Here is a 14,644-nt window from a genome sequence, read left to right on the forward strand (position 1 = left end):
GGGGCCCCTGCGGCGGTCCCGTGTGCCCCGGTCTGGGTGCTCGGCGGGATTGCCCGGCGGGCGGTTTCTCTCCGCGGCTCCATGGCGGAACATGTTTGAACTCTTCATGGACGTTATGTGGACATAGGTAACAGCTGTGCTCCAGCCGCACCTGGTGACTTTAAAAAGAGCACCAGGCACGGCAGAAAGGAAACACACAGGAGAGACACACCAGGAGAGAGACTTGGGAAGAGCCAGAACGGGAGAGGAGACCCGGGCGGGGTCACATGCCACCTGGAGTCATGCTGCTCTGGGAGCAGGTTGCCACCGCCCCTTTCCAGAGGATGCGAGCTGTCTGACGAGTCTGACGATGCGCCTCACCGGACGGGTGATGAGGAGGACACACCTGCAGCTTCGAGCCACTGACATACATGCACTGACTGACATGCATCAGCAGGTGCGCAGTTTATCAACCCTGAGCTAGTCTTCATCATATCCAAAAACAAATCCCAGGTAAATGTCCTGTCCCAGATAAGGTCCAGTTTCTTCATCAGAGGGTGAATATAACCTTTCTGGAACAGGGCCTGGTGTGAGATGAGAGGAAGATCCAATGCATGGTTAATCAGTCCAGAGTTCTCCCACATTCATGAAGCTTTGAGGCCTCGTGAACTGCAAAGTGCTTCAAACAAACAGAGCACTAAAAGTTTCAAACCAGACTGAAGTATTTATTTCAGCATGAACACCTGCACCTAGAAGAAACAAAATAGACTTTTCTCATGAGGTGATTATCTCCATTGCTGAAGAATGTTTTCAAGGCTTTAGCTTTGGACCAAAGGATTCTGACGACACTTTTGAGCCGTCTCCTAAACACCAGCAGTCAGGAAGTCTGGAGCTTCACTTGTCCTTAGAGCTGCAGTCTCCAGGTGGTCTCGGTGTTCCGTGCAGCAGCAGCAGTCCACACAGAGCCAGACTGATGCCGGTCCACCACAGAGGCCCGTGGTTCTCCCCAAACATCAGCCGCCCCAGGACCCCCTGCAGGGACACGTACAGGTTCACTTGTGGGTCACAACCGCAATACGAGAGAGCAGTGGGGGTGCTCACAGAGAAGATGAAGCTGGAGCTGCTGGTGGTGACGGTGGTCCTCGCTGAGGAGGAGGAGTGACGGAGAGCTCTTGAGAAGAACGTCCACATCAGTGCGTTGCAGCCGAGCATCAGGGCTCCACAGAGCAGCCGCACCGGGACGTGGAGCTGCCGAGGAACAGCCAGGATGAAACCAGCGCAACTTCTCCAAAAAGTCACTTAAAGTGTTAGTAATGGCCTGGGACAAAGCTAAAATAAGTATCCAGATATATTCCATATGTTCAAATGTATCAAAAATAACAAATAATTACCGTTGACAAACGCAGGTTTTTGTAAAATTTGACAAATTAAACGACAAATCACACTCTCATTTCGCCCTGCTTCAGAAACGGCTCGATTTGGGTCACGTGACGCGTTGACGTCACATGAGTGAGACAGCGCCAGCAGCAGAATGCAGGCGGACCCAGGTGTCTGCAGATACATGTATGTGTGTGCGCTGCGGCAAAGTTGAATTCTATAAACGTCGGTGTTATGGTCCGACGAAGTATTAGGGCCACCAAAAAAATAATAATAAATAAAATGATGATTTTTAAAGTCGTAAATTTACGAGATTTACAATCGAAATGAGCCTATTGTGAATGAACACTGAGCAGAACCAGACCGACTAAACTGTGAAAAGCTTCTGATTTCAACAGGTAAACTGAATGTTTAAAACATTGCACATGTTTGGAAGTTTCTTTGTTTGGTTTGCAGTTTATTAATCATTGATGGTGGCTTGCGGGATCTCTGCATCCCATGTTGTTGTTGTGTGTTGAAACGGGACGATTCATGTGGAGAACGGGGCGGAGGACTGTTTACATTCTCATTTTTTTCTGCGCATATCAGAGACATGCAGTAAGGTGGTGAAAGAGCTTCTGGGTATGAGAATAAAGTGATTAAATAAGTGAATAAATAAATAAATAATGATAAAGTGGCGGACGGTCCTGCAAACATGTCTCTAAGCTCTTTATTTTGCATATGAAACTCTGCATTACCGACCCGGATAGTCAGCGTCATTGATGATTTGATTTAGAGTCGCCAAAAGGTTCCGATCTGTAAATAAAGCTTCACGAGATGCTCCACGTCTTCCAGCTTCGAGCATGGCTCTGATAAACGGACAGCTTTCAGTTTCATCGGCATTCTCAGCGTCATTGCCAAATAGTGAGCTCCTACTTTCCGCGCTGCCGGCTCAAATTGATAGGGCTTTACAGTCCTCAAACCACAAACACCCGGCGCCTCTGAATCAGCGTCACTTTCAGAACAAATGTTTCCACAATCTGAGTCTGAAGACAGAATTGTGGACCTGGAAATATCGCCGCTATCGCTAGCTCCGACACGCAAAGGAGAAGCCATCTTGCTATATTGACCCTTCTGACGTCACACGCACCACGTGACCAAAACGGAGCTTTTGACCCGGAAGAGACAGGTTTGCCAAATTTGGCCTCAAAAATGCCGTTTTATTTCAATATTTCTTGCTCAAAACACGCCAAAACATTTGGAAATGGTAAATATAAGGCGAAATACAGTTAACACCGAAAATGACCCACAACCCCATTACTAACCCTTTAAGCCAACACAAAACAGCATCCAATTCAACCGTAAGCAGAAATGCATCTTCTGTCTGCCGTTACCCATTTGTTGCATGTGCCCCCCCCGGGAGCATCGGCCTCACACGGAGGTCCCAGGACGTCCGTCCCCAGGGACAGCTTGGCAGACAGAGAGGCGGTAGCTGCGAGGAGTCCGGCCGCCAGCGCGAACAGAGTCTCGGACAACATGAGAGCAGCGGCGGCTGACAACAGGGTCCAACTTCCGCGGATGGAAACGACCGCTTCCACAATAAAAGCCAGAAGCTCATCAACAACGTTTGCACTAAAAACCCAAACAGTCTTCTTCTTCCTTTTGGTGCTGGTGGAGGGACGGGGACTCATGTATGTTAGATAACGATGAAATTCCTCATTGAAATAGCAAGGAAACGAATATTGTCCACATGAGTCTTTTATTCTGAAGTGAGGGTTCGTTCTCCATTCCACCAATCAGAGCAACTCCCACCGTCACGAGGCGTGTCGCTTCCGTGGGCAGACCGGAAACTTTCAGGCTCGACATTTCAGGCGATCCATTTAGGATGGATAAAAAACGGAGCGGCGGGGTGTCTTGGGTGAAACCAGCCGAACCGTCTTTCCTGAAAAAGTTTAAAACGGACATTGGATACAAGGAGGGCCCGAACGTGGACACCAAGGTAACGAGAGGCGCTTCATGGAGCGGACACGGGAAAGAACTGCACGAAGCCGTGAATTGACTGGAGGGTTTAGCGATGCATTACAATAGAATCATTTATTATTACGGACTCAAGGTTCAAATAACAAGACTATAAAAAAAACAATCAGGAATTCATGTATAAAATGTACAGTAATTATACTGATGTAAAAATAACAAGACCAACTGACATAAGAATCAAAGCATAAACACATTGAAAACTGAAACGCTTAAAAATGCGTCCTTACCAGAACCTCCAGACTGGACACTGATATCTCAGAGTTCTGTGCTTTATATTGGTGAGGGCTAAAATAATGTCATTCTCTGAGGCATTAAGATGATGGATCAAACCATACATAAAATGTCTTATTAAGTGTGAATACCAGCACTAACAAACAGCTCACTACTAGCACTGCACCACAGTGGCCTTTTTATTCAAATCCCCAGGGCATCATTATTAGCAACCTGTAACTTTTTCATGCCAGATGCCCTGTAGTCAATCTGCAGGGGCCCGTTCCAAGAAGCAGGTTTTGTTGGAACTCTGAGTTCGTGAACTCCAAATTCAGCAAAACTCTGAGTTTTCGGTTCCAGAAAGAGAGAAAACTCAAACCTGGGAAAGTGGGCGAAACCATCCCGTTCCAAGAAGCGGGTTAATCTGAACTCAGAATCAATCACTATGGTAACTGAGTCTGTGAACGAAACCTGGTCGGTAGCAGGTTTTCTTCAGGAAACTTAGAGTTCTCTGTGGTCTCCGCCCCCTTTTAAAGTGAAGGATGTTCAAATATGAGTTCATCATTAACATTTAGAGAACATTCACATTAGAGACGTCACGTTTCCACCACGCAGAAACCAAAATGACATGTTCATTCATAGAGGATCATGTAGAGAGGAGGCTGATTAATCCAGAGGAAATGTTATTTACGTCGGTAGAGGATTTGGAGGACACGAGTCGACTGACTGGGGTTTCCCAATTCATTTTTATTTCAGCGATATTATAAATAGTGAGTTTTTCCAGGGACTCGCTATTAAAAAATACAGTTTTCTTTTCCTTATTTTAAACCCTTAACAATAGAAATTATTGAATGTCAATCACCGGGAAAGCGTTTGAACTCATCCACCGTCTAGTACTTATGTCGAACATTAGCTGCTTCCCACTGCGGAGTTTGCGAGTTCGATTCCCGGCTATGGAACGTGTTTTTATGCTTAAAAAAAGAATTCGGCGAATATTTTTTAAGTCTTGAGAATTAAAATTAAATAAATGCTTTTTTTAACATATGCCAGGCAGCTACAGTTTATTTTTAGCGTGCAGTGATATCTGTGTGTGTAGGTGGGGGGGTACGATCACGGAGATTACTTATTAGATTGGTAACAGATCAAAAACCACTCCTTACTCAACAAGAGACAAAATAACCTTCCTGACATTATTTATTCATTATTAGAAATCATTCAAATAACTGCAGATATTTTCTCTCTGTTCTACCGCTGCAGCTGTGTTGCTTTTCTTGCAGAAAATGCGCTCCTATAGTTGCATATGCTTGCAGGAACTTATCAATTTCCACCTCCGGAAGTACGTAACTCAGGTGTTTGTTCCCGTTGCCATGGTGAATCATGCTGTCTTTGCTCCATTGATCAGGGCTTTTTATGGTCGCGACGCTCACACCTGATTCTGGTTCTGACAACTTCAAGTTGATTGAATCAAACATTTTCAGCTGTTCTGAAACCCAAAACCCTGAGTTTGAGAATTTTGAGTCCAGTGACTCTAAGTTCAGGTTTGAACTCTAAATTTGTTGAACCTGCTTCTTGGAACGGGCCCCTGATGTGATGTGTACAAAGCAGTGCAGTAAGATTTGAATAAATAATTTTAATATTATCAGAACATGAATAAAACCTGCAAGAGTGTAAGCTTGAGCATATAAAAGAGAACATTGTCTACGGATGTCGTCATCATCGGTCATAAATAACGTGACCAAGATATTTAACTTTATGACAGACTTCAAGCTCAGTATTGCACATTTTCAAAGTTGGAAATTTCAATGTCACATCAGCCTTAGTACAAAAAATAAGCAAAGCACTCTTACTAGCATTGTATAAAACATCATTTTGAAAAACGTAACTGGAACAGACATTGAAAACTCTTGCAAACTAGAGCTGCTGGGACTAAAAACCACTAAATCATTCGCAAACATCAAATGATTTACTTTAAAACTACCAATCATCCGTTATTGCAACAGAACACCTGATGTTGGGATTCATTTAGGACAGAAATCTGTCTCCACTTTCTTTCACACTTTTCTTCTTTGACAACATCAGCCAGAGTGACCCAATATGGGTTCAGCTCATCCTCCTGACAATGATGTGGTCAAGAACTTTGAAAATCTCCTTTCGTACTGTTGTGTAATGGTGAAAACCAACTTCACCCAAAGACAAATTCCATCCTCAAACTAATTTCCCTTTAGTCAAAAACTTGTTATGTTCCTCAGCAGGGCTGAAGTAAGCCAGTCCGCTGGCAGCTGCATTTCAGGTCTTATATAATGTCCCCCCCCCTAAGAAACCCAGCCTCTATTTCACTGCCTAAATAACATCGTTTTTACAAGCTTCTCATTAAGAAGATGTAATTTCAGGAAGAATTTAGTTTATTTATCACTTCTACAGAAAACTGGATTTATTTATCTACTTGATTTTTTTTGTCCAAAAGTAACTCTGCCTCATTTTTTTTACCCTGTCAATTGATCTTTTTCCTCTTTCAAATTCTGACATTGTCTTTACATTCCAGGTTTTTGCAATGGCTGCTCTGAAACTCCATTGAATCTCCTTTCTCATGGTTAGTTCACATTCATAGCAGACGGAATCTGCAGCTAAAAAAAACAAATTACTTTTACATTAGCATCATGTCCACGCCTCACAGATTGACTTTACTCAGTCAATCAGGATGTGGATTCACAATAGAATTTTCAAACAGGCAGAGGTGTTGGTAACCCTGGTCTATGGAATACATACCCAGTTGATGTCTGTGTCATGTTCTTTTCTCCACATTAGTGGCACAGGCTGCTCAGATCATCTATAAAAAATATGGGATTAATCAGGACTGGATATTCTAAGCATAATGTGTCATGAAAAGTTGTTAGCCTGTGTATCTTTCTAGGTGCTTTGAATTGATCCCAAAACCTAATAATTTCATTTTAGAAAACGTATAGATATGAATACCGTATTTTCTTGACTATAAGTCGCTCCGGACGATAAGTTGCAGCAGCAAAAAAATGCACAATGAAGAGGACAAAACATATATAAGTCACAATTTTAAGAGAAAAGTCCAACATTTATGAACAAATTCAACAAGCCCGATGTAACGTTGCATTTGACACTGAATCCGTCAAATTTGAGTCCGCTGCCTCTTTTGATGTGCGTTACATTTAATGCTCAATGTTTGTCCAAAAATGTGTTCATAAACTAGATGCTCCTATTCCGTCTTTTATCTCATCGCTACATGATGGAGACTTAGACTGTATTTCTCATTTAAAATACATGGAATATACAGACGATGTTGAGAGGTTAAGTTCTTTATTTTAAAGAGCTCTACAAAAGCATCTATAATCTCTCCATGTCTGGGTTTTACAGACTTTTTCTTTTTCTTATGGCAATCGTTACCTTCTAGCCTGCAGGAGCTGCATCTGACTGACTGTTTTGAGCTTTTTGTAACCCAGCTTGATGCGTGTTGTCCCGCATTAATCCAAGGAGAGAAAAATAAAAACAATAATAATAATAATGTCTTGATGCAAATAAGAAAAACATCATAACGTCTATGAGGAGAATGATTAGATTATCAGGAACGTTTGTTTTGCTTTGAGCGTCACTTCTTCTGTGTTTCTGTCAGCTGACAGCAGTAGATACTGACACACAAACATACAGTGCCATCTAGTGGCTGTTAGTGGGAAACCACTGCTAAAAGGTAACCGGCTGTTAGTGGGGAAAATAACGAATATAAGAGCCTATTTATTGATGTCTAAAAAAAAAAAATCACAAATAAGTCACCCCTGAGTATAAGTCGCACCCCTGACGAATCTATTAAAAAAATGTGAATTATAGTCCGGAAAAAACGGTAGTTTAAAATTATGTATTGCTTTAAAATTGTGTATTGCTATTATTACTTTTAATATTTTTATATTATATATCTAACTATCTATCTATTAGTTCAAACAATAATAAGATCTGGATTTTAAGTTAAGTAAAAGTGTTTAGCGTGGACATGATGCAAGTGTTAATATTTTTAAAAAAGTAACCTGTTTTTGTTTTAGCTGCAGATTCCGTCTGCTAGGAATGTGAACTAACCATATTTTCAAAAGAAAGAAGGTAACAGACATTTTTATTCCATGTCAAGATATTTGAGGACTGATTCAATATTCATTTGGAAAACAGGATGCATTAAAGACCCAAACCAGTGCTGATGCGACAGGGGATACACATTCTGGCAAGAGATAACTACCTTGGCACCACACTGACTGGAAGATCAGATTTGTGTCCACTCTTTGCTTATATACACATTCAAAAGCAGCTGAGGGCTGAAATTGCTGCTAAATGCTGCTAAAACTGTGAACCAACAACACTTTAACTCATAATTGTACCGTCTCTGTGGGTTTTAGTGTCCCATCATACTACAAAATGTGATCTATGCATATATCAATGGATTTACTTCCTCCACTTGTTATTAGGGCTGTAACAAGTATCCGGGTGCTCGGGTATTCGCGATTTTCTCCCAAAAATTCAAGTACGGACACTTGCGACGTCCAAGAACGCTGATTCGCGATCTTTATAAATGTAGTAAATTGTAGTAAAATATGATCAAAATATCACCTGGGGACGCAATTAACGAAACTCCATCTTATTCTGAAGAAACAGCTTCCCGCTGCTGAAAGGCGGATGTAATCAACGTGAATCAGCTGATTCTGCTGAGAAAAAAAAAAAAAAACTTTTTTTATATGAGCTCTGCACCAATATGTGATGATTAGAACGTCAAATATTGAAGAACTTTGAGGATAGAAAACTGTGGAGAACATTTTCAGATTCTGTTGTTAAATGATCCAAAACAGCAGTGATTTTATCCTTTTTATGTTGTTTTACTGCTGAACCAGAAGATTGAAAAAAAAAAGTTTAAAATGACAAACAACATTTATTTTTATCTGAATCTTTGTGTTTTTTTAATCAGTTTTGTTCATTCTGATCTCCTGTTCTAAATAAAGGTATAAATGATGATTAAATACAAATAATTTCAATTTTCATCCATCCAGTAAATAGACATACACATAGCAATAAACATATTAAAAAGTAAGAATCGTGGCTCGATTCGTGAATCGAATCGGATTGCCACCTAAGCAGTGATCTACAGCCCTACTTGTTATCCACGAATTCTGTTGCTTTCCTAAACAAACATTGAGCATGCGCGTCTTAGGGGTATGTTCGATTTAATAAAAACAACCCAACATTTATTTTTAAAACAATTGATATTTTAATAAACAAAGATTTTAATAAGTCCTCCATGCCGTCATCTAATGCTGCATGTGAGGACTTCGCAGACCACTTCATGGGTAAAATCAATGCTATAAGAACGAGTCTTTCACCTGTGCCAAACTCTTGTTCTAACAGATCACCAGCATTGGTTTTACCTGAGGAAACACTGGGGAGTTTTGTCCTGGTTGATGCGGAAATGCTTGGTCGAGTTTTATCCCAAGTAAACACCAAAACCTGCCTTTTAGATCCCATTCCCACTTCACTTTTTAAAACATTTTATGGATTCTTTGAGTCTTTTAAACATAGTGAACTGCTCTCTTCAGACGGGTGTCTTCCCCTTTGCCTGTAAGACGACAGCAGTGGTGAGGCCCCTTCTGAAGAAGAGCAGTTTAGATCCAAATACTCTGGATAACTACAGACCTGTATCCAACTTACCGTTTTTATGTTAAGTTATAGAGAAAAATGTCACTACTCAACTGCACGAGTTTTTAAATAACCGTTAAACTTTAGAAAAATATCATTGTGGTTTTAGGTCAAACCACAGTACAGAGACGGCTCTTTTAAAGATTGTTAATGATCTTAGAATAAATTTAGACTCCCAGAAACTTTCTGTTCTGGTGCTGCTGGATCTTAGTGCCGCCTTTGATACAGTAGATCACCAGATTTTATTAGATGATTTTGGAGTAATGTGGGCCTCTCTGGAAATGTTCTGGAGTGGTTTATTCCAACCTTACAGATTGACGCTTTTTGTATGACGTCATTTGTTACAGTACTGGCATAAATAAAAATCTACTTTCATCTCTGCACCTCAGCGCCAGGTGATGCCCACACCAGAGGATGACAGCGGAAGTGATCGAGAGGATGAGTTACCACAAGTTGTTGTTCTGAAAGATGGAGACCTGTCTGTAGAGGGGAAGGTGATTAATGATGTAAACGCTGGAGGAGCAGCAGAAAAAGGTCATTTTTTTTCTTGTTTAAAAAGTCTTGAGTCAAAGCCAAAAGCCTGATTTTCACCAGTGCACCTAACACTCTACCCACAGACGAGAAGACTTCCCCACATGGTAAAATCCTCTTCAAGAAACCTCCCAAGCGATCTTCTGCGGAGAAATTCCAGGGTATCTCTGCCAGCTCCAGCAAGAAGAAGAAGAATGAGGGTGGAGAAAGGGAGAGGGGGGGTGAAAAACCATCAGGAAAGAAAATAAAAAATAACAGCCTTCTTTCATTTGGAGGGGATGATGAAGAAGAGAAAGACTAAGTGTTAAAGAGCCAGACTGTCCTGAACAAGTACCAAACATGCTCTGGAGAGGTTTTGGTGGTCCACGGTTTGTCTGACTCAGCTACAAACTAGTTTTGCTTTCACACTCGGAATGATGTAGAAACCATGACTACAGGTTGGTCCCAGACACCTTAAGGTTGAATCTGTCAAAACTTGATCTGACCAAGTGAAGAACCAGACCACAATGCTCCTACCATGGTGAACAAACCAGGACTCGTCGAGCCGAACGCCCTTTTCAGACTCATCACAATTAAGTTTTCTGCAGCTCTCTAGTGAAATTGTTCAAATTGAGTTTTACTGTTATTTCCTGTTTTGCATTAAACATTTTATGATCTGACTCACGTTTCTTTTTCTGTCCTGGTTTGGATTAACCCAGATAGCTTACCAGTATTGTTCTCATTGCTGTCAGCTTCTTCAAACCATCTTAAGTTCAGAAACTTTGACACCAGAGATTCAAAACAAAATGAATTAGATGATCAGTTCAGTTTTAACAAGTAGCTTCTCAGTCGGTATAAAGCTGAGGATCAGATGTGAATGAAAGATCAATGTGAATGGTCTTTCAAAATGCTATGGTGAGGATCTTCCCCTGCAGCCCCAGGGGTGTCAGAACAAGTGTGAGAGAGAGCTGGGGCGGGGTGAGTGCTATTGAAACTTTCAAGTACAAACATGAATACAGATATTTAAACTTCTTTATTCATAAAGGCATGTTTCCATCATACATGCATCCGGATCATTACAATTTAAGGAGGAGCATTGAACTGAGGAACTCACAAGCAGATTCATTCTTGTGCTACATCACTGCAGCCTCTGGTCCGCACGGAAAGCCTTCAGAACCAGGCCATTCGACTCTGGGCACACTCAAATGCCTCTCAACAAGAGTAGGTTTGCACAAACCAATCAGTTTCTAGGGAGTATTTACTAAAAAATCTAATAAATAAGAGATAAGAGAAATAAGAGAAAGTTTGCGTTTAAAGAACCACAAAGTCTGCTGCAAGTGAATTCTGTCTAAATGGATCAGAGTATCAGCTGTTGTGACATAACACACCAGAGCCCAAATAAACTTCTTGAGGATCAGTGAGCAGGAAGCTGTATCAAAACACTAACAGGAAACCACAAAGAAACTGCTTTGATTGAGTTCCTTGGGAAAACTTTAGTAATTGTTGCAACATCTAAGGAGAACCTCCAGATAGGCAGGAACAAACAGAAACTCCAGTGATCTAGGTCTTATCCTCCGAGAGACGGAGCGGTTCTGAAGTCAGAAAACCAAAACCAGCAAACTGCATCAGGTGCAGAGTCCGAACATGGGTGTAGTGTTTGTCTGCATGTGGGTAAACATGCAGTGGTTACTCTACAGAACTGAACTGTGAGGTTGATCCAGACTTTCAGTTGTAAATGCATCAGGCAAAAACACAGACGGAAATCCGGACCTTTCTTTAAATCTCACTTGAGGATTGCCAGTTTTGCTTCAAATGCATGCTGGTCCATTTAATCCCAGCATGCATTTGTTTTTGCTGAGGGCTAGCAGAATAACTATAGGAACCTTGAAGAAATGCTTCCATAAGGAAATCTTTGGTGGAGAAATATGTGATGAGGTGCAGCCCATCAGTCCTGCTGAAGCATGTCAAAGAACAGGGAGGAGCTGTGTGGTATTTCCGGTTAAGACACAGGAATCGGAATTCTGGAATCGGTGTGAAAGACATTAATGCAGGACAGCTCCCATTACATCCAAACAATGTCCAAGTACAAAAAGAAAACTTTGGCAGTTTGTCACACTACTCCTCAGCTCAAAGGTCCTGAGAGCTGATGGAGTTCGAGGTCTCTAAAAAGCCTTTCCGGTGTGGTGGTGGTGGTGTGCTTGTTGAGACAAGAGAGTCCACAGCTTGCCTGAGTGAATGGACTAATATAAAGACTTCTTTGTCACTTTCTTGCCTTTCTTTAGGACCAGCTTGTTCTTGACAAACCCGCGCTTCCTCTTGGCCGTCTTTAGTGGAACACAAAAGAAACACACAATTACTTCTCACGTTTGTTCATTAAACTCCAGTTCACAGCTGAATTTGAGATCGGTCAAAATGGATCCAATAATCCAAATGATTTTGATTACCAAAGCTAGGGACAGAATACATGAAGGATTTTGGGAGAGCTTACCTTCTTTGATGTAAACTTCTGGTGGCTGGAGTCTGTGCTGCCCAGGTTGTTCTCCATCCGATCCCTGTTCTCCAGCTTCTTGACCTTATAAATTCTGACCAGCCAGTGCTCTGATGTGAAGGCCTCCTCCAGGTACTTCAGCTTAATGTCCTTGTTGCCAATCTTTGCATTTCGTGTGCGGTCAAAGCCAGGGGGTGTCCGGAAGTCCAACTTTTAACAGAAAACGATTCCCATAACTCTTTTCTGAAAGTAGATTACTCCAACAAGCCAGATATATTTGTCAAGAAATGTGAAGACCTACAGTCTGAAGATACAAGTTTAAAACTTAACAAACTTGGATCATGACATGGTCCAAAGAGTCAAAACACCAAGTACACTGAATGCGGTGATCAGCATTGAAGCCTGAAAAGACTCATCAACCATGAGCAGCAGGAATGAAAGGTCGACGACGTACAGCAGACAGTTCCTCTGAGTTTTGTGCGTATTTTCTTTAGCCAAAGGCAAAAACAGTTTCTACACATGATATCTCATTTTTAGGTCCTGGAGGAAACAAGTTGGAATTCATCTTCATGCATTTCACACGACTCAGCAGAACTTTTCCTGATATAACTCTACCTGCATCTCCCCAAAACGGTAGTAGGACATCTTGTACATGAGGCAGTTGATCAGAGTGGGGGAGCCAGCTTTATCTACCCTGAATTCGCCCTGCAGGATAAAGTAGTCACTTTCCTGAGGAGAGAGAAACCAGAAAACTTGCATTCTTCATCTTTTTCAATAAGGGAGAAGGGAAAAGTTTGTATCTCAGCGTCTTTGCATGAACAAAAACAAAAAGCGGACTTCTTTTGACTGATACTTATCATCTTCCAATTTTTGTTGTAACTGAAATTGAAAACAATCAAAAAATTAAAAAATGAAACAATGAATAGTATTTTCAGAGAAAAAAAACCTTCAGCAATTGAAGCAATGAAAGTGATGATTTGATGCAGTATGACTGGCAAGAAATCTATGTTGATGATGTCAATGATTCTTATAGCATTTTCTTTGATATTTTTATGAGAATTTATGATTTCTACTGCCCACTGAAAACACATAAGAAAAGAATCTTAACTAAATCAAAACCTTGGATAACCAGAGGTTTGGAAAATGCTTGTAGAAAAAAGAACAAATTATATCGAGATTTCATTAAAAACAAAACGGAAGAAAAATGAGACAAAGTATAAAGCCTACAAAAATAAATTAGTAAGTATACTGAGAAAACAAAAAAGATCCTATTATGACAAGTTACTGCAGAGATATGTGAAAGATAGAAGTACCTGGAAAGTAATCAATAACGTAATGGAAAAGAAAAAAGACAACTGTTTTCCAAATTATATTAAAAAAGATAAAGTGACTATTGAGGACAAACAGGAAATAGTTAATGAGTTTAACAATGTCTTTGTAAATGTTGGTGCTAAATTGGCTGAAAAGATACCAGTTGTGAGTGACATGAAAAGCAAAATAGATTCCAATATGAACACAATGTTTCTAAGTGGAGTAAGTCCAAGCGACGTTCTTGAAGTTGTTCACCAAATGAAAAATAAGAAATCAACTGACTGTCATGGTATCGACATGTCCCTCATTAAGGAAGTCATTCACAGTATTCTCGAACCACTTACTTATATCTGCAATAAATCCTTCTCTAGTGGTGTCGTTCCAGACCTGATGAAAGTTGCTAAGGTGGTTCCGATTTATAAAAATGGTAATAAGGAAACCGTATCAAACTATAGACCAGTGTCACTGCTACCACAGTTTTCTAAGATTTTGGAAAAACTCTTTGCGGTTAGACTTGATTCTTTTTTGAGTAAATATGATGTATCAAATGAGAGCCAGTATGGATTCAGGAGTAACTGCTCAACTGCACATGCTGTGATGGAGTTTGTGGAAAATGTTGCAACTGCCATGATCAAAAACTAAATACAATAGCTGTTTTTGTTGATTTAAGCCAGGCATGTCAAACTCAGTTTGGCTCTGGGGCCGGATCCAGACTTTCTGTTCTCAGGTGGGCCGGATCAGTAAAAGAATGTCAACTCCAACTATTTAGCTTTGTTTTTCAGTACTATGCTTTATCATTCAGTCTAAATTTGTAGCCTACCCTACATATTATAATCACGGATGACAAGGGATCTTTTCTAAGCACAACACATTTATTCACAAACAATGGAGAAAAAAAATATTTTCATGTTTGGCATTGAATGTGTTAACAACTGGTTTATTTTAACAAGTTGAGTGAATGCAGTTTTACCCCTGAACCAACTCACCACACTAAACAAACTCAAGTGGGAGCTATGAAAAAAATGTTTTGCCTCAATTATCATACTGCTTTGAAATAAT

At 40.7% G+C, this 14,644-nt stretch overlaps 2 protein-coding genes and 1 pseudogene across 2 annotated transcripts; 1 reads left to right on the forward strand and 2 right to left on the reverse strand.

The window, feature by feature from the left end:
• Window positions 1–683: 683 nt before the first annotated feature.
• On the reverse strand, window positions 684–3,042 carry LOC112139483 (transmembrane protein 42). Its single transcript, XM_024262301.2, has 3 exons — window positions 2,730–3,042; window positions 1,081–1,227; window positions 684–1,011 (listed from the first exon to the last, which is right to left on the reverse strand). The coding sequence occupies exons 1-3, from the start codon at window positions 3,024–3,026 to the stop codon at window positions 874–876; spliced, it is 582 nt and encodes a 193-aa protein (XP_024118069.1). The 5' UTR covers window positions 3,027–3,042; the 3' UTR covers window positions 684–873.
• A 36-nt stretch (window positions 3,043–3,078) lies between these two features.
• On the forward strand, window positions 3,079–10,466 carry kiaa1143 (KIAA1143 ortholog). Its single transcript, XM_024262302.2, has 3 exons — window positions 3,079–3,334; window positions 9,666–9,810; window positions 9,894–10,466. Exons 1-3 carry the CDS (start codon window positions 3,221–3,223, stop codon window positions 10,106–10,108), a joined length of 474 nt encoding a protein of 157 aa, XP_024118070.1. The 5' UTR covers window positions 3,079–3,220; the 3' UTR covers window positions 10,109–10,466.
• A 334-nt stretch (window positions 10,467–10,800) lies between these two features.
• The window catches only part of LOC112139487, a 33,035-nt pseudogene continuing 29,191 nt past the window's right edge, over window positions 10,801–14,644 (reverse strand).

This window comes from Oryzias melastigma, unplaced genomic scaffold, assembly GCF_002922805.2.
Source record: "Oryzias melastigma strain HK-1 unplaced genomic scaffold, ASM292280v2 sc00247, whole genome shotgun sequence".
Classification (NCBI taxonomy): domain Eukaryota; kingdom Metazoa; phylum Chordata; class Actinopteri; order Beloniformes; family Adrianichthyidae; genus Oryzias; species Oryzias melastigma.